General features: G+C 41.7%; 1 protein-coding gene across 4 annotated transcripts; it reads right to left on the reverse strand.

Moving 5' to 3' along the window:
- Positions 1-3659: 3659 nt before the first annotated feature.
- LOC140898912 (solute carrier family 2, facilitated glucose transporter member 11) lies at positions 3660-17272 on the reverse strand. 4 transcript variants are annotated; one of them, XM_073313473.1, is made up of 12 exons: positions 17106-17272; positions 15696-15794; positions 13811-13971; positions 12568-12692; positions 11192-11321; positions 10897-11045; positions 10292-10479; positions 8834-8944; positions 8656-8757; positions 7068-7143; positions 4644-4771; positions 3660-4320 (listed from the first exon to the last, which is right to left on the reverse strand). In XM_073313473.1, the coding sequence occupies exons 1-12, from the start codon at positions 17127-17129 to the stop codon at positions 4114-4116; spliced, it is 1500 nt and encodes a 499-aa protein (XP_073169574.1). In that variant the 5' UTR covers positions 17130-17272; the 3' UTR covers positions 3660-4113. The 4 variants fall into 4 exon arrangements, with proteins under 4 accessions (XP_073169574.1, XP_073169575.1, XP_073169576.1 ...); XM_073313474.1 differs by lacking the exon at positions 17106-17272 and adding an exon at positions 14086-14212 and having other exon boundaries at positions 15696-15775; XM_073313475.1 differs by lacking the exon at positions 15696-15794.
- Between the last annotated feature and the right edge of the window lie 2029 nt (positions 17273-19301).

The raw sequence follows: 19301 nt of genomic DNA on the forward strand, positions 1-19301 counted from the left end.
TTAGACATGGGCATGCAGCAGTAGCCTCAAGAGCAAGGATGAAAGCCTAGGAGGCACAAAACCCCCAGAAGTACATGCAATGAGACAACAGCAAAGGCAACCAGGTGGCCAGTGTTCCATTCCCACTGTGTGACGCATTTACTGTGGAAGACAGCATGAGCAGGTAAAGGAGACGAAGTGCCCTGCACTAGGACAGCACTGTGTTGTCAAGTTGGACCATTTTAGCAGCGCATGCAAGAGCAGAGCAAGATCTGAAAGATTAGTCAGACTTGTACAAGAGAGGGATGGCACATCAGACAGCAGAGAGGATATCATGACTCTCTCCTTGAGTTTGAGAATGAACCAGGTTCAGGCTGTCAAGACAGGAAAGCAACAAGGGACAATATCAACCTCTGTGCATGCAACAATGTTAATAGAGAAATGCCCTGTGCTATTTCAGCTGAATGGCAGGGCCCCCTTCAATGAAATTGCTCCGGGTGAATTGCACTTGAACATACCCGTTGCAAACAGGAACAGTCTAACAATGTACAATGAGAACATAACGTAGCCCGTAAGAAAATGTGACTTGGTAATAACTAGCCTGAAAAATAAGGAATGGTACCAATCAAAGTTTGTGGTGGTGGATGGCAAGCATTACAGACCCCTCTTAGGAAATACAGCCATACAAACCATGGATCTGATCTGGATGCAGCTTCAGAATTTTATAAGTGCAGTGCAAGAAGCCAAAGGGGGAGTCTCATAGACAATGGAGACAACTTTAAAAGCATATGGATGTTTTCAACAGCGAAGGGTGCCTCAAAGGAAAGCTAAGACTGAATGTAGACCCCACAGTGGAACTTGTGTGCTTACCACAAAGGAAAATTCTGGTGGCACTACATAATCTACTATGCAAGGAGTTTGCAAGTCTGCAGAGCAGGAGTATCCTAGTACCTGTAGAGGCCAATACAGCCTGGGTAAGCAACATGATGGTGGTAAAAAAGCCATCAGGCAAATCACACGTCTGCATAGATTCAAAGCCACTGACCTGGACATTGGGGAAAAAATGCCACTATCCACAACTGATCACATCTTGCCAGAACTCTTCAAGGCCAGAATCTTTATATATCCCCCAAAAGAGCTTCTGGCTGTGATATTTCGATTGGAGTGATTCCATCAGTACACCTTTGGCTACCCAGTAATAGTGTAATTATGGCAAGGCCCCTTCTTAATGCTCCAAATAGATTGCAGTACATGTGGATGTGCCTCCAGTCCACCAGGTAGAGAGAATGTCCAGGCAGATTACTGGTGTTAGCTGACACCTGAGCAGGGCATTTACCCACCATCCCTGAGCTGGGGAAGGGGGTCAGAACATTGTATCCATTAACATGCTGCATCATCTCCGAGTTTCAAGAGCAAAGCTGATGGAAATCAAAGAGGTTACAGAAAAGGACATCCAACTACAGGCAGTCTAGAAATCATAGAATCATAGAATATCAGGGTTGGAAGGGACCCCAGAAGGTCATCTAGTCCAACCCCCTGCTCGAAGCAGGACCAATTCCCAGTTAAATCATCCCAGCCAGGGCTTTGTCAAGCCTGACCTTAAAAACCTCTAAGGAAGGAGATTCTACCACCTCCCTAGGTGACGCATTCCAGTGTTTCACCACCCTCTTTGTGAAAAAGTTTTTCCTAATATCCAATCTAAACCTCCCCCACTGCAACTTGAGACCATTACTCCTTGTTCTGTCATCTGCTACCATTGAGAACAGTCTAGAGCCATCCTCTTTGGAACCCCCTTTCAGGTAGTTGAAAGCAGCTATCAAATCCCCCCTCATTCTTCTCTTCTGCAGGCTAAACAATCCCAGCTCCCTCAGCCTCTCCTCATAAGTCATGTGTTCCAGACCCCTAATCATTTTTGTTGCCCTTCGCTGGACTCTCTCCAATTTATCCACGTCCTTCTTGTAGTGTGGGGCCCAAAACTGGACACAGTACTCCAGATGAGGCCTCACCAATGTCGAATAGAGGGGAATGATCACGTCCCTCGATCTGCTCGCTATGCCCCTACTTATACATCCCAAAATGCCATTGGCCTTCTTGGCAACAAGGGCACACTGCTGACTCATATCCAGCTTCTCGTCCACTGTCACCCCTAGGTCCTTTTCCGCAGATACTAGCAGGGTGGCCAGAAGACACAAGCCAAGTGCTGATAGGAGCAGAACTGCATTTTCAAATTTAAAATGAGCTGAGTGTGTAGGATGGAATCATATTTTGAGGACAAAGCTGTTGTCCCTGCCTCATTATGCAAGGATATCATGCAAAAAAAATGCCTTACACCGTGGCATTGACAGTTGTTTTAGATGGACTTGAGTGTTCACTGGCCAGGAATGAATACATAACTGAACTCCTTAGAAGGGTGTGAACATGGCTGGTTGAGTGATACCCGTCAACAGAAAAACTCTGTTCCTATATGAACTGCTCACTCAACCCTGGGAAAAGGTGGGAGAGGACTTGCTTACCTTCAAGGAAAACCAATACTTGGCTACTGTGGACTACTAGTCCAGTTTTTGGAGGTTGATGCCCTCCCTACCTGATACAAAAAGTAAATCAATACTTGGCAAACTGAAGACCCACTCTGTGAGATATGACATTCTAGATTCTGTACTCAATGATTACGGACTCCTCTTTGCCTTAGAACGGCAGCCGTGTTAGTCTGTATTCGCAAAAAGAAAAGGAGTACTTGTGGCACCTTTAGAGACTAACAAATTTATTTGAGCATAAGCTTTCGTGAGCTTCCGATGAAGTGAGCTGTAGCTCACGAAAGCTTACGCTCAAATTTGTTCATCTCTAAGGTGCCACAAGTACTCCTTTTCTTTTTGCCTTAGAAGAATTCCAGGAATTTGCATATAAATGGGAGTTTGACCACCGCACCACCTCCCCAGCATACCCATAGATGATAAGGTGGAATCAGTTGTGAAAACAGATAAGACTCTTACACAAGGCTTTTTCTTCTGCTTCATACCCCTTGTTAGCATTTTTGGCACACAGGAGTACCTCATGACAGGGGTGCCAAACCTGTCCTACACAAGCACGTGGGGACAGCAAAAGGCACATTCCTGGTACTCGAATGGCCATCCTGCCAAATGTTAAGTCCTTTCTCCAAAGGATGGAGTTGGTAGAACTTCTCAACAAAACTGCTGTAAGAATTTTTTTTAACATGGGGAAAACAATGTGTTTTTATCTAATCTCATTTTTGCACACATCTGAACTGTTTAATTGAAATTTAAAGGAGAAAAAAGCAGGGAATGTGAGGGGTTGGGGGAAATCAGCCTGAGTCAGACTTCCAGCATGGAAAATTTCAGCCAGAACAGTTTAAATTTGGCAAAGTTATGAGCAACTGAAAGCAGAATCTTAGAGTGGAAAGTGTTGAGCAACCTTAGTTCTGCCTATGACACCATCTTTTATGGAGAGTTATCTGAGCTCTTATCCCTTTGTGATGTGAATCAAAATTTTTCCCATTCAATGACGTTGGGTCAAAAAGAACATTGGATTTTCCCTCCTCTTTCTTTTTAACTTTTTCTTGGATCTATCACTGTCTAAACCTAAGCCCTGGAGAGCAACCGAATAACTTCACTATTCCCAGTTTTGTATTGTAAAATGACAATTGGAAGTCACTTTGGAAGAGGTGGGTTTCTATTTCCTCTCTTTACTCATGGTTCAGCTGAGAGTTGTTTAAAAGTTTTAAACATAACGCCAACCTTTGATTCATTGACGGATAGTATAAAAGAATATTTACAGTTCACCAAGTTAAGCCAGAGTTCTCAGTCATTCCAGTCTTGAGCACTGGATCTGTTACTAACAGACATCATCCTGTTTCTGAGTTGACTGGAGAGCAGCACTTGGTCCCAGGACATTAGAGAGAGAAGATGGGTGAGGGAATATCTTTTATTGGACCAACTTCTGTTGGTGAGAGAGACTCTTCCTCAGGCTCTGTGTGGCTTGAAAGCGTATCCCTTTCACCAACAAAAGTTGGCCAATAAAAGATATTAAAGCTGACAGTCCAGTGTGGCTTTATTTTCCAGTCTGAAAGTCACTAATGTCTCTTCTTTCTTCCTTTTCCTGACTCCCTTTGATGGTAAATCAGAGCTGAGTGCAGAAAGTATAATCTTCACTGACATTCTTCTCCATGGCTGGGACATATTTCTTCCTAAAATTTAACTTATTGAATTCCTCTTGGATTTCAGTGATAGACATTCCCTTTGTCTCTGGAAGGAACCAGTAGATAAAGATCCCAGAAGTGACAAGAATCCCCATAAAGATGAGGAAGAAGAACTGACCAAGGCTCTCCTGGGGAAAAAAATTGAGAGAAATATGAACAAATCTTCTGACTTTCAGATTCTTGAATGTGACTTTATATCTTTGAAGTCAGATAATGTTTAAATAAAGGAGAAGTCATTCTTTACATGTTTGAGTTTGAGATCAGTTCAGTCTAAAAATGAAATGCACCACCTATGTTACGTAAGTGGTCTCCACAGAATAGGAGCCAAAAGATTCCAAACTGACCCAGCATTGTGATTTACTGCTCTTTATTCATCTCCATTTTCCTGCAACCCTCTCAAGGTGGTTTAAATTAGAAGCAGTTGGGAAATGATCCAGTTAGAATCACTTACCACAATGAATGGGAAAATCATCCAAATCACAAAGATTCCAACCCAGTTGAGGGCCCCACCAATCACAAAGGCAGATGGTCTGGATGACTGGTCAAAGATTTCAACCCTAATGGATATTGTGGCACCAGCTGAAAGGAAGATGAAACATGAACAAGTAATAATTGCTGTGTTGTTTTCTTAGCTACTCTGTTTCCCTTCACCTTCTTTCTTTCCTCTCTCCCTCCAGTGAAAAAAATTTTCATTAAAAGTTGTTGGTGAAAATAGATAACAAAACTATCATGCTAATGTAATGGCCAAGGTAAGAGGCTGTATGGGATGCACAGTGAATATAGAGCTGAAAGCAAGGATCTTGTGAGTTCTGATTTATTTTTCTCCACAGACTCATTGTGTGCCCATGGGCAAGCCATCTAGACCCCAATTTGGGAAGTATAGGAGTAATCTCATTTAAATAATTGAGTCAACTCATTGGCACATCCTTAAGTACATTATTGAATATATGCCTTAATCTCCCTGCCTCAGTTTCCCTACATGTAAATTATTGGTGATGATGATTCCAGGATGTGTTGCCATTACGAAGACAGAAAATACCCACAGTTACAGTAGTAACTCAGATGCCACTGTGTAAGTTTCTAGTCTATGTATCAAGAAATATATGTAACAAATGTTGAGTTTTTAAATGGTAATTAACTCGCTGGGAAGATGTGAGAATATTTGTAACAGTCTGAAAGTCTGACATGAAAGATGCTATACAAGTGCTTATTATTATCATCATTATTTTGTTGTTATTATAGGACTATGGAACTCTCCCTTTTTAATGTCCCAATGTACTAGATGATATTGATAGGCATGGATGAACCTCATAGAGTTTGGCTTTTACCAATGCTTCAGATTATGTTTTGAGGTCCCAGGACTAACTAAACAACTGTGAGTTAGCAAACCATGCTCCCCCCAAGGGAAGGGAAGGCAGCTGAAACCGAATAGGCTTTTCTAGGTAAAAGGAAGCCAGTACTATGCATGAAAGAAGAGTCACCCCAAAAGCTAGCTGTAGCACAGTGATACTCAGACTGAAGGTCGGGAGCCACAAATGGCTCTTTAATGTGTTTCCTGTGGCTGTTTGCAGCACATGATATTAAACCATTGAGTGATTTAATTATTAACCAATCAGGATGCTTATACTATGTTATTAACCAATTGTAGAACACCTGGTCAGTCATTTTGCTGTGAAAATTATATATAGTGAATTCACATGACTGTGGCTCTTTTGGGTAATGTTGATCACTAATTTGGCTCCTGAACCACTGAGGTCTGAGTATCTCTGCTCTGGCACAAATTAATTATCCACTCTGCGTACATGTGTATAATGTATTTTTAAACTTTTCCTCTTTCTTTTTTTCAGACTCTCTCTCTGTTTTTCACTCTGCCTGCTCTCTGCTTTGTGTTATCACCCTGTTTTTTTCCATGAATATTTTTATTCTGTGCACCTTCTTTGTTCTCTGCTTAGCAAAACACAAGCCAAATAACTTTTCAAGTCTGTCTTGCTACTGAACCTATGATGTTCAAGAGTGTTCAAAATTAAGCAAAATTAGTCTGCCTGTGCCTAATGTTAAATCATATTTGGGGCTAATACTTGATCAAAGAGTGCCTTAGGTCAACCACAATTGCCTGCTCTCCTGTTTTATTTATTGAGTTCGTGTTGCCAATATGGGGGTTCTCAAACTTCATTGCACCGTGACCCCCTTCTGACAACAAAAATTACTATATGATCCCAGGAGGGGGGACTAAAGCCTGAGCCTGTCCAAGCCCCTCTGCCCCGATGGGGGGTGGGGTGGGGTGTCAAAGCCAAAGGGCTTCAGCCCTGGGCAGGGGGCTTATAACCTGAGCCCCGTTGCCCAGGGCTGAAGTCCTCAGGCTTTGGCTTCAGCCCCAGGTGGTGGGGCTTGGGTTTCAGTCCTAGGCCCCAGCAAGACTAATGCCTGCCCTGGCGACCCCATTAAAATGGGGTCATGACCCACTTTGGGATCCCAACCCCCAGTTTTAGAACCACTGGGAGGCCATATGCTGCTACAGAATCAGTGCCATAGATGACATATTTTGGGGAGCGGGGGAAAGACTTTTTGATGGAGAAAAGTATTTCCTGAGCCTCTGAGGTCATATAATCAATAACGTAAGGTCAATAATTTCCTTCACTCAGGTTCTACTCTCACGTTAATGCACTCTCTCCTCTCTCCTTCCTCTAAGAAGATGTATTCATGTGGTCTAGTTCTCTTCTTTCCCTATCCTTGTCCATATTAGCATTCTGGATTCTGCGGTTACTCCACATATACCTAAATGGTATATGCTATTTGTTTTCCCTATCTCCTTACTATGTTGTTGTACTCACGTGGCCTGGTTCCTGTCTCTCTCCCTCTCTGTTGAACTACTCACCTGGCCCAATGCCAAAGAAGATCACATACAACAAAATAAGACAGAGGCTGCAGTATGGCATCCAGAAGAACCAGTCCTAGAGAGGAATACAAAGCTTAGTGATGTCTGTTCAGCTAGTGACAAATAGTTCCTCGTTTCCACCCTGGCCTCATTTTCCGACTACCCCTTCTCTCCCTGCCTCCCAAATTCTGCTTGCTTTTCTTTTTCCTAACTTTAGAAATATGAAGAATACCAGATTGTGTCTTCCCTGATTTTGTTAAGGACTTGTTAGTTCACAGTCCAGATGAGATCTCTTTCTCATGCCTTGTTGAAGGGGTGAAGGTCTTGATTCTTTAATGAAAGGTTTTTCTCCCAGGTGTTTGTTAAATGGTTATGAACAAAAACAATGCTTTAAGCAGGGTGACTAAAAATCACTTTCCCTTTCCCATAATCATGTTGTCCTTCAATAGATTCTTTGTGGTAGATCTCCAAGTTGTCCAGTTGTCTATAAATCCAGGGTATAACACCTGAATTTTGAATGTACAGAAGAATCCTTAAACAAAAGAGAACCTTCAAGGCCTCTTTGTACACTATAAAGAAACAAACAAACAAAAAGGGAAAAATTCCATTTTTGTTGAGGTCACCTCTTTTTAAGGGCAAGTCTTGCCTCTGTAGCCCCTTCAACATATATGGAGGTCCCTGGATGCAGCAGATCCTGCCTCCTGTACAGGGGTGAAAGAGCTTTTGGGCACTTGTTCACTATACCTCTTGCACTCCATGGATCACATCTCCATGTAGAGAAGAGTCTCTGCACCATAGTGCACAGAGGGTTGGTCACAAGGAAGGGTGGAGCCTGGACCAGTGATTCTGTAGATACACTGATCCATCATAAATGAAACAGGAGTGGGAGGCACTGAGGGTAAGGAAGCAGTTTGGAGCAGCTCCTCTTCCATGAGTGCTGGTATCACAAGAGCCCTGTCTCTGAAGGAGCAACAGCAATGATACTAGTATTGTTGAGATCACATTTAGCTTTTAACCATTTTGGCTGGGTCCAGCTGTAAAGGAGGGAGGAATACAGCAGACTGTGCTAACAGTCGCCACATTCACAGGCCACAGAAGAAGGAGGACAATCAAGATTGAAAAGGAGTACTTGTGGCACCTTAGAGACTAACCAATTTATTTGAGCATGAGCTTTCGTGAGCTACAGCTCACTTCATCGGATGCATTCTGTGGAAACTGCAGAAGACATTATCGATGAAGTGAGCTGTAGCTTACGAAAGCTCATGCTCAAATAAATTGGTTAGTCTCTAAGGTGCCACAAGTACTCCTTTTCTTTTTGCGAATACAGACTAACACGGCTGTTACTCTGAAACCAATCAAGATTGAATCTACCTGAGGTTCAGCCCTGCCTGCGTCAGAGTGTGAGGAAGATTGGGGGAGTCTCATGACAAACTTTAGCGACTACCAGCTCTGACATCATAGTAGCAAAAGTTATTTTGGGGATTCTAGAGCCAACTGGCCTTTTTCTATAGCCAGTAGAACTATTGATGGGAAGGGTTAGAAATGGGGTGGATATTGGAAAAGAACTCATTGGAAAGATTTTCCTCACCTGCAGGGCGAGTGTTACTGTGAGGCTAGCCAGTATTAAAGCCATTATCCCATAGCCCCCGCAAAGCAGCCTCTTTCTGCCAAGTTGCTCAATGACGATGCTCTGAGGGATACAAATCACATTGATGTAATTGCAGATGGAGCAAATTCTGACCAATTCCCAGTGTAATTTTACTTACGCAGAGTATAGAAGAGAGGAGTTCACATAGACCAACACTCAGTGACATGTAGGGGATGATGTCTTCACCAAACCCAGCCGTGTGGAGCACTTCAAAAGCATAAACATAGATCTAGAAAATGCAATCAAAGAAAAGTAAACTACCTCTTACATATGTATGTGTGACACTGTTCCTGGCACCAGATAAATAATTGCTATTCTCCAGTGAGAACTGTGATTTGTCTCTACTGTTCAGTGTTGCAATGTTGCAGTTCTACATAAAGTTGGGTAGGTGTGAGACTTTGTATTACTGAAAGATGAAAACACTGTAAAATGTTATGAAATTAAAATATTTTATTATAAAACATTACAGTAACTAAAACCCTGTGACGGTGAGACCATCATTGCTGAGGTTTCATCAGTTCTTTATAGACGTGTATCATTAAGTGCTTTTGAAAGTCTTGGTGTCGGAATAGAATGGTGTATTTCTTCCTTAGGAACTCAGTGTTTTTAAGTGGAACCCATTTCACAGGGCAAGTGGTATTCCCACACACACACACACTGTTTGTCAGGGAAGACCAGCCACTATACATAAGAAGGAATGATCTCTACAGTATTGAAATAATGGTGGGGCTCTGCTCCTGTTTGTAAGTATGGCAGTTGCTCCAGTGAATGTCTACTATTCATTTGGGAAGTAGTGTTTGACTAGATCGCTTGAAGGTGAGTCAAGAACCTTTCTCCATGCAGTGCAGCAGTGTAATGTGGTGGTGAAATGTTGCAATACGGAATTGTGCCCTTTTAATCTGTGCTGCTTGTGTATGCAATCCTTAAACACAAGGATGGAGCAGAATATGACACTGACCAGGTTTTATCAGTTTTCTGCTGTTGCTGCTGTTGGGACCTGTATTTGTCAGATGATATTGTATTATAAATAGACCTGCACTATAGTTGCTCAAGATACCTCCTTATAATTATACTCCTCAATCCAGTAGTCCCACATCAAAGTGGGAATTTGCAAACGAGTCCTATGTAATAATTTTGACATTCGATTCTTAAGTTTGTGTGCTTTCATTACTCCCCATCCTAGACAGAGTGCATGTTAGCTTGGCTCAGAGTTAGGTGCCTGCCGTCCATGGCGAACAATTGCAGCACATATTGACATAGGCGGGAGGTAGTCCCACTACTTATCACTCCGCTGATCTCCACTAGCTATCAGAAACAGCTACATATATGGACACTGCAGGGACAGATCCAATAATGTCGTGGTAGAACCCATTCTTCCCTCCCAAGAACCCTGATGTGTGGAGTCTTGCAGTATTCAAAACTATCACTCTTTCTCTTAAATATACATTTGAGATTGCGTGGTGAGATTCTGAAATGCTATGGACTCCCATGTTAACCAAATGCCAATTATACTGAGTCTATAGCATTTTCAAGGCTGCCTAATAGTTTTGAGACTTAAAGTGAGGAAGAACTCAACTGTATTGATGCCACAAATCTGCAGGGTAACTATAATAATAATTATGGTATACAACTGCCAACGCAAGGATGCTTCTTTCATTAGCTCCAAGACACTGAGAATCTTGGTGCTTTTCATTGTAGCCTTCTCCTTCATCATGTCATCAATCTCTGCTTGATGAGTCCCTTCACCCCAGAACTGCTTCATGGCTGTCCATGAGAAAGACAAAATCCATCATGTTAGTCCACTCTTTGTTATTCAGTTAACTATTGAATTTACTGAGTAGATAATGCATGAATTGTTCAGTATCTGCACTGATTATTCCATTGAACTGACAGGCCATATCTCATTAATCAATCAGAATGATCAATGCAATAATGAAGTTAGCTGGTAATGGTAGAAAGCTAAAGCTTCCCCTAATACAGAATTTTACAAAGAAAAGTTTGTTTACTAATTTAGACATGTATCAAAATCTGTAGCTCATCTATATTCACAGAATCAGTAATGGGCAGTGGGAAACTTGGTACCACCTAATATCACAAATCCCCTTAACAGGTTCTATTAACATCACAAATCCAAAAAACCAATAGAAATAAAAGTGAGGACCAGGGAACTCTCTCAGTTACCTTTCAGGCAACCTTCCTCATCTCCTTTATGCATCAGGAGGTAGGGTGGAGACTCAGGAAAGAATGGCAGAGTGACCAGCTGGACCAATGCTGCAATTCCACAGGAGGCCATCAGTAATGGCCACAATGACTCAGTTCCTAAATACTCCCTGGAGAGTATAAAAATGTAAATATTGTAAAATAAAACTTCAACAGATTTTGTTTTTGGAGAGATGCGTGGGCAAATGGAAACTATGAACAGAAAGATAAAGAATATAGAGAAATAAAGGTAGGTAGGGAAGTAAGTGTATTCTACCTTTGTCCCATAATTTGCCCAAGGGTTTTTCCCAGTGCCCCAAAAAGAGGGATAGTAGAATTTGCAAATCCACGCAGCTTCTTGGGGGAAACCTCTCCAGCATACTGAGGATGTAGAGGAATTCCTAAGCCTTGAATTTAGGAGATGAAACAAAACCATTATAGGAAATAAAATTAGTGTAAATTTAAAAAATTGTGGTTTTAGTACTTTATGGGCTATTTCTGTAGCAAGCAATACTGGATTCCAGAGCAAATCATGAATACTTTTGTCATGTGTATCTGTTTTGCACATTGTTATTAATGTTGCAGATTTGGGGCAAAAAGTGTTATTTGTATCTTTTAATGAGTGAAATATTTAATCTGAAAACAAAGGCATTTAAAAATAAATATTACATCTTTTAGATAAGTAACAGCTTTCCCTTAATACTGTGATCTCAGCATACTTCTGTTTGATATTAAAGTAAACAAGTTTCTGACATTGTCCTTCCTGTTAGCATATGGTAGCAAAAGGGATAAAGATGTGAAACTCTGTTGAATCAGATGAAATTCTCTCTGGGCGAGAGCGGTGCCCCTCATAGAAGAAATTACAGAGCATCCCAGTGCATGGGCCAAAAAGAAAAAAAATGCTGCCATTCAATGCAACATTGTCTTACATCAGTTTAGAAAAGTTCTTGTTTCAAAATAAGAGATCCCTTTCCAAAAGAAAGAGGTGAAATAGGTATCCTTTTGTGTAGGTGAGAAATCGAAGACATAATGGCATTAGCATGGGAAGTTTTTATTGACATCTGGGCTACGTGCCAGGATTTACTTTTATTGGTTATCCCAGGTCATTTTCCTAACTCAAAGGAGTTCATGTGTTGAGGGAGGGGTAAAGACAGTGTACTGAGAATTTTCACAGAGAGAAAATAAAATGGGTGAAGCTCTGAATAGAGTTGTTTCTTGAGAGCTTTATGAGAACATTAGATTTAAACTGTCCTCTGTTTTGTTTTCCAATTTCGTTGATCAGAACCATATTCTGCTGAAACTACAGATTGTAACTGAAGTAGGCTGAGAACAGTATGTATCTATTCATTTCTTTCCCATCAAGAAAATTACACGTTATACAGTAAGCCCAAACTTTCCTCTGGCTGCTCTAGGGATATTTTTTTTTCAAAGTAGAACTTTGTTTTTTGTGAGCAGAATTGGTAACATTTTGATATGTGTAAGAATAAGTGTTGTAGCAGGTGTGCTGTTTCTGTGCATATGACCTAATGAGACATTGCACCACTGAGGATGAATCTGGACATTTTGTTGTCAAAGTAAAGGGAAATCCAAATTTGAAGAGAGACAAAGCATTGTGGGATAGGAAAGAGAATTGACTTGTATGAGAAGTCTCACCTGCACTGATGCCACATAGTAAGCGTCCAATCAGAATCATTTCAAAGGACTTGGCTGTCTTACTGAAGCCCATGACAAATGCAGCTGATAGCATGAGCAGATTGTTGCACATTAGACATTTCTTTCTGTAACAGTGCAAAAGAAACTTCCATAAAACTGTAGGCAAATCCCACCTACACCACTGTGCCCATCACTTGCAGACTCTCTCAGGGCACACTTCTCTCCCCAGTCTTAGGCCTGGTCTACACTAGGAAATTGGGTCAGTATAACTCCATTGCGCAAGAGTGTGAAAAATCCACACCCCTGAGTGACACAGTTAAAGCCACCTAACCCCCAGTATAGACAGCACTAGGCTGATGGGAGAATTCTCCCATTGACCTAGCTACCGCCTCTTAGGGAGGTGGAGAACCTACACCAATGGGAAGGCCTCCCATGGGGGTAGGTAGCATCTTCACTGAAGAGCTGCAGCGGTGAAGCTGCGCTCATGCAGCATTTTAAGTGTAGACAAGCCCTTATTAAATATTTACATGGGGGCACTAGGAAAAACAGAGACCTAATGGGCTCAAATGTCAACAATATGCACATGGCATACAACTCTACCTGTCCTTCACAATTTAGGAATATACTGTTGTCAGCCAACTATCTAAGAGTCTGGATGAGATAAGAATATGGATGAAAAAGAGCTGGCTGAAGCTGAAGGCTAGTAATACAGACGTTATGCTGGTTGGCATAGGAAAACACTTAGAAGATCTTAGAGACGCAACTTTTCCACTTGAAGACATACCCACAACTCAGAAAGTCAGACCATAGCCTAGGAGGACTTCTGTGCTTCTCAGTGATGCTAAACTCATAGTTGCACCTCCAAGAAACCCATTCTGTCATTTCAGCTTGCTAGGAAACAGCATCCCCTCCTTGCTGATGGTAACCAGGCCTCAATAATAGATGTCTTTGTTAGTTCCCACCTAGGCCATAGCAATATAACCTATCAGGGTTGAAGGTCTCAGCCCTGAGGAAATTGCAACAAATGTAGAATGATATAATCAATATATCACTCCAGTAGTCTTCTCACTCTTCTAGCTTTCTACAGAATACTACGTCAGGTTTAAGGTCTTGATCCTTACTTTCAAGGTGCTAAATGGTTTGGTCCTAGAATACCTAAAAGAATGTTTCACACTCAAGGACTCAACCACTCATTAATTGTTTCATGACTTTTGATTAACAACTTGTTTTTATATATACATACTTGCCATATTTTCTAGTCAGGTATCCACTGCCCAGAGACCCTAGGAGTCCCCCTATACCGAAGACAGACACAATGAAGGACCACAGCAACATAAGGGTCTCATGATGAAGAGGAGAGCTATATCGCTCTTGCCAGGTTTCATTGATAAACTTTTTAACATGCTGGGAAAGAAAAAGGGGATTTTCATTAACTAAACATGACTCCAATGGATTGTTCTTAGTTATTTGTCATATTTTCAGGCACTATTTAGAAGAAGTTAAAAGTGGGTGACTTACTATTAGACATAATTTAAAAAAGAACCCATAATTCCACCAAACTTTTCTGCTGCTTCTTGAATCTGAGACCTTGAACATCAACTTTGTATTGCTCCTTTTCTGTTTCACACTGTGGAACTGCTAGGAGCTAAAGGCCAGAGAGAGTTTAATATATTTAGAGTGGAGTGAAAAATTCCAGAGATGTTCCTTGAATTTGCTTAAAAATTGTGATTTAATTTATAGCTATGAAAATAAGAGGGTAATGACATTGGCTTTAAGTCGGACACAGTACAGAATTCCCCATGCAGTTCTGCAAGTGCACCTCAATCTTGATCCTCTCTTAAACAGTTGACTGGTGGTGCTTTTACAGTGAGATTGCCCACCTTGTTTTCATTTTCACTGTCCTGAAGCCTTAAAATTCTACTTTCTCTGTAAGGTGAAATCCACTGGATAACATTGAATCCCCACGGAAAAGGCATTGCCTTCAAAGGAAATATATTTAGACTTTTGCCCTTTTTCTCTTCTTTAGGGTGTATAAAAAAGATCTGAAAGGTATTTGTTTTATTTTATTACATTTGCTTGCTTCTAAGTCTTTTTTACATTAGAAATGCAGATCTTGTCTATCCTAGAACATACTCTGGTGACTGGAGAATTAATGAAGTTACTGAATGACATCACAAAATTTGAGACTCTAAGCTGAGCAACTGTGAAGGGTGCCTCAGGTCAGGGATTCATCTCTTCTGTCTCTTGGCCTGCAGAAGGCACTCCCAAAGACGGGGGTGGGGAGGCTATACAGAAAAGTTAACACTATGTGGGGATCTATTAGTTTTTCCTGGTAACCTTAGGACAGGAGCGGGATGATGAGCGTCCCATCTATGCCATCTCCAGCTTGTCCTGTCTTCATCCACTCCCCTATCATGACTTCAGACCACATGGATCTAGGCAGGCATAATCTGACTCTTTGTTTTATGTTAACACCTATTGAATTTTAGTCATTATTGAGTATTTTGGAAAAAGAAGGAAGCTTATAAGAGCTAGATATTTTTATTATTTTATTATTTATTAAAGATTCAACACCACTTCCCCTTTATGGTGTGAGACCTCAAAGTACCCACGCTCTGAGAACCCCAAGAAGTGTCCTTCAGCAAAACCTGGGAAGACCAAACTTGACATTCCTAATATTTCCAGTGTATGAAAACAGAAGATTTTTTTAAAAACAAACAACCTGTCCCTCCCCCCCCCACACACACATTCAGGTCTTCTTTATACATCATCAAGAAGTAAAGTAAAGCAAAATCCTACTTTAAAAAAATCCTTTACAGATTCACTCTGAGGTCTCAGGAGTATGCAATAAGGAAATGCACAACCTTACCGCCTTAACTTACTGACTGCACCATCTGTCAGAAGAAAAGCTAGCTACAGCATAAAGCATTCTGAAAATACATCTCTCCCCTCCTCTCAATTATTTTGTACACTTTGAGGAACACTGACCTACAGGATAGAATAGAAAAGGGAGGAATAGTTGCAATGCAAACACTTGGTGAATTGCCTTGAAGGAGCATCCTCAAGCTAGCATGCAGTCCCATTGCACACACAACCAAATAATATTCCAGCTGCTTAAGACTGCTTACCACAGAAGCGTAAGTGATCATAGAAATTTGAAGGCCAACTTGCAGGGATCCACCAATTCCCAAAACGAAGATCATTTGAAATAGCCTTTGGTACTTAACCTGCAAAGAAAAACTACTTTTTAAGCTTGTGGTAAGACCAGGATGTTCCTTATATCTGTCTTTCACTTTCCAGAAATATATCTCATATGTCACAGACTGTTGCAGGTGTAAGAAACTTCACAGGAACAGAATAAGAATATTGTCTCATCTTCACTGAAATGGTAGCAAAGCATAAGTGGTGCCTTGGTTCTGAAAACACTCTTTCTCCCTCTACTTGCTCTGGGGCCAGAGATGTGTTATCTGACCCTTTCTCTACATGCAGCTCAAGAAACTGCATTTTGCTGCCATGGAAACCCTGGAGTTTCCCTGTCAACAGTGTGATAAGTTGTGGGGCTTCCCAGGCTCTTGTGTTAATGTAAGTAGTAGCTGTGGGAAGAGAATTGTCTTTGGCCTCTGCCACTGGATTCTGGATGGGACTTATGCCATCTCCAGCTATTCCCAAAAGATCTTTGCGTGATTGGGATTGTATTTTCACATATTTTGTTTGTGTTTTCTCTTATCCCACCTGCTAATGAATAAGCACCTCATGACTCTCCCATTCCCTTGATTGTCTCCCAGACTGTCCTCCCATCCGATGAAGTGAGCTGTAGCTCACGAAAGCTTATGCTCAAATAAATTGGTTAGTCTCTAAGGTGCCACAAGTCCTCCTTTTCTTTTTGCGAATACAGACTAACACGGCTGCTACTCTGAAACCAGCTACTTAGGAGCCTTCAGAGAATGCTCTTGTTCCAATATTTTTTTTTCACTTTTCTTGTTAAAGGGATATCCTCTAAAAAAGTGTGTTCTGCTTCAACCATCCTGACTGCAGAACAGACAGACTCAAAGAAGCCATGTCACACACACAGATTTGTTTTAAAGAAGTCTTAATGGAAATATCACAGAAACATTTTCAACAGTATTGCCATTTTACATTTTTCACAATTTTTAACCAAAATTTTAATGAAATTATATCAGTATTTATATCAACATTATTTTCAAAATCATTAATGAGATATTTCATTTACCAAAAGCTCAGTCTTCAGACAGAAAACAAATAATTTTCAGTAAAGGGAAAAAAATTTATAAAAATTTCAACGTGTTGGTTAAAATTATGAAAAATTGTGTGAGACAGAAAATTTTCGACTTTGTGAAGTGGAAACAACGTCAAAATTTCAAATTTTTGTGCAAAATAATTTTTGTTGGTTTTGCCCAGCTTTAATTTTCAGGGAGTAGGAGGCAGATTCTTCCTATTGATATATTGGTTTTGTCATCTTTAAAGTGCTGATAGCATTAAAAACATCAGCTGCAATAGGTAAACACCAGGGTACTCACCAGATCTGAGAGGCAGCTGGCCATCTCTGGTTAAAGGGCTTACTGTTCCCAGTCCTTAGTAGGTCTCTTTTATTATAACTGAATGAACTGATTTCTGTGTCTCCATCTTTGTCTGAGTTGTGGCAATGAGGAACTGGCACCAAGGGATTACTGTTAAATTTGTACTTTGTACTGTTTTCTTTGTATTATATGTTTTGCAGTAGCTGGGCAAGGTTTAAAACTGTTGAGTTAACTATTTCAGGAAACTGTGTCTAATCTAAGCCAATGGAGGGAGAGGTATCGCTACCTCAGAATATTAGTCACTGTGGGGTGCTAACTGTGGGAAGGGAAAGAGGTACATGGATCAAGCATAAAACTTAAAATGTTCCAGTTACTGTAAAATTCTTTAGTTCTCTGATCTAAGCTCGGAAGTGTCTCTGCAGTAATACCTGTCTGAACTAGAACGTGCCTGAGAGAGAGTTTGTACAATGAGTTATGTTGCTGTGAAGTAAATATGTGCTCTTCTGTACAGTCAGATGAACTGTGAATGAAATGCCCTGTAATTTAGGGTCCACCTTGCAACTCTTACTAACCATTGGAATCACTTACGCCATGAAAGTAGTCCAGCTAAAGGCATTGGGAGTGAGTGCTCCCCAAGGTGATGAAAGGTGGCACAATTTTATCCTTAATCATTAAGTTCAGTACCTGGTTGTCATGGTCTCTGGAGAGGTTGCCCGTTCTGAGACACTTTCCCAGTCCCCTAAGGGCATCCATTTCAGGCAGCTGGCCTGTTCTTCCGTTTCTCCTCGGGACAGGATCCTGCAATCCAGCCACTCTCTGCCTGGGTTTCTGGTTGCCAACTGTGTTACCTAGTAGGTCCAGCGAGGCTTGGACCCTGCAGGAGTTCTCTTTTGGGAGCCTGTGGTCAGGAATAGCATGCAGTGACACTAAAGCAGTTTCTCCAAAATAAAGTATGGTATATTTTACCCAAATTATACCCAGAGCTTAGAGAAATAGAGTCAACAATAGCAAAGACATCTACACACGTTCTCTTGCCTGTGCTTGGCTTTCTCCTCAAGTCCCTAGGTAGATATGACTTAGCCTTGGTGCCCAAAGAAGACAGGGGACAATTTACAGCTTGCTTGCTGATGACTCTCTGCTGAAGACTCTTGCTGAACCCACTCTGTCTTGGGTGTCAGCCTTGTTGTATGCTGACTCTGTGTCCCTTTATCAGCTTCTAGCTGAGGTGACCGTTCCCCCACTACCCTTTCTGCCAGGGCACCTTTTCAACCCCTGTAGGTCATTTGATCTCAGCCCTAGCCTTGGGAAGAGAAACACATCCTTACTGGGATTGTGCCAGCCAGGTAGATTCTTCCTCCAGTTGATGTCCCAGCTGTTGTTATCTTAACTCCTTTGAAGTGGGTACGTTAGGGGCTCTTTTATCTGTATCATTATTTACCCTTCATGAATTCCTAAACAGCCCCCTTTGTGCAGCCTCCTTTGATTTGATTACACATTCAGGGGGTAACAATGCCGGTTTGAACAGAGAAACAGAGTCATAAACAATTAATATTAATAAGAAATGATACAGACATTTCCCCAATTTGTCACACTGGGCTGTCTGCTCCTTTGCTCTACACTGCAGGCACAGAACAGCCCTAAACCCACTGTATCCAACCATGGGAAGGTCATCCTAGTGTCAGAGGATCCTCTCATGAGCTAGTGCCAGAGTAAAGTCTTCTTCACCAGGGGTTCTCAAACTTCATTGCACCACGACCCCCTTCTGACAACAAAAATTACTACACAACCCCAGGAGGTGGGACCAAAGCCTGAGTCCGCCTGATTCCCATTGCCCTGTGCGGGGTAGGGGTTAAAGCTGAAGCCCAAGGGCTTCAGCCCCAGCCAGAGGGCCTGTAACCTGAGCCCGCTGCCCAGGGTTGAATCCCTTGGGCCTTGGCTTCAGCCCTCTGCAGTGGGGCTCAGGCTTCAGCCCTGAATCCTAGCAAGTCTAAGCCAGCCCTGGTGACCCCATTAAAATAGGGTTGCAACCCATTTTGGGGTCCCGACCCACAGTTTGAGAACTGCTGTTCTACACCACTTCCTCTTCCCGCAGCCTGTGTAAGAGGCATGGTTTGGGGGGAAAGGGCAAGTTTGGGACTCTCTTGTGTTTGGTTGATCCCTGACTGCTGTGTCAGCCCCTGGAAGCCTTCAGGCTGC

Source organism: Lepidochelys kempii, chromosome 15, assembly GCF_965140285.1.
Source record: "Lepidochelys kempii isolate rLepKem1 chromosome 15, rLepKem1.hap1, whole genome shotgun sequence".
NCBI classification, from domain to species: domain Eukaryota; kingdom Metazoa; phylum Chordata; order Testudines; family Cheloniidae; genus Lepidochelys; species Lepidochelys kempii.

Bases quoted from the DNA above. Each gene is read 5' to 3' on its own strand.
- LOC140898912 (XM_073313473.1), bottom strand. From the start codon at position 17,129: ATGGCCAGCTGCCTCTCAGATCTG. The intron at 8,758-8,833 runs GTAAGTAAAATT...TGTATCCCTCAG, and splicing joins TCCTCTCTTCTATACTCTGC to AGCATCGTCATTGAGCAACT. The intron at 4,772-7,067 runs GTGAGTAGTTCA...TCTTCCTTTCAG, and splicing joins CTTCTTTGGCATTGGGCCAG to CTGGTGCCACAATATCCATT.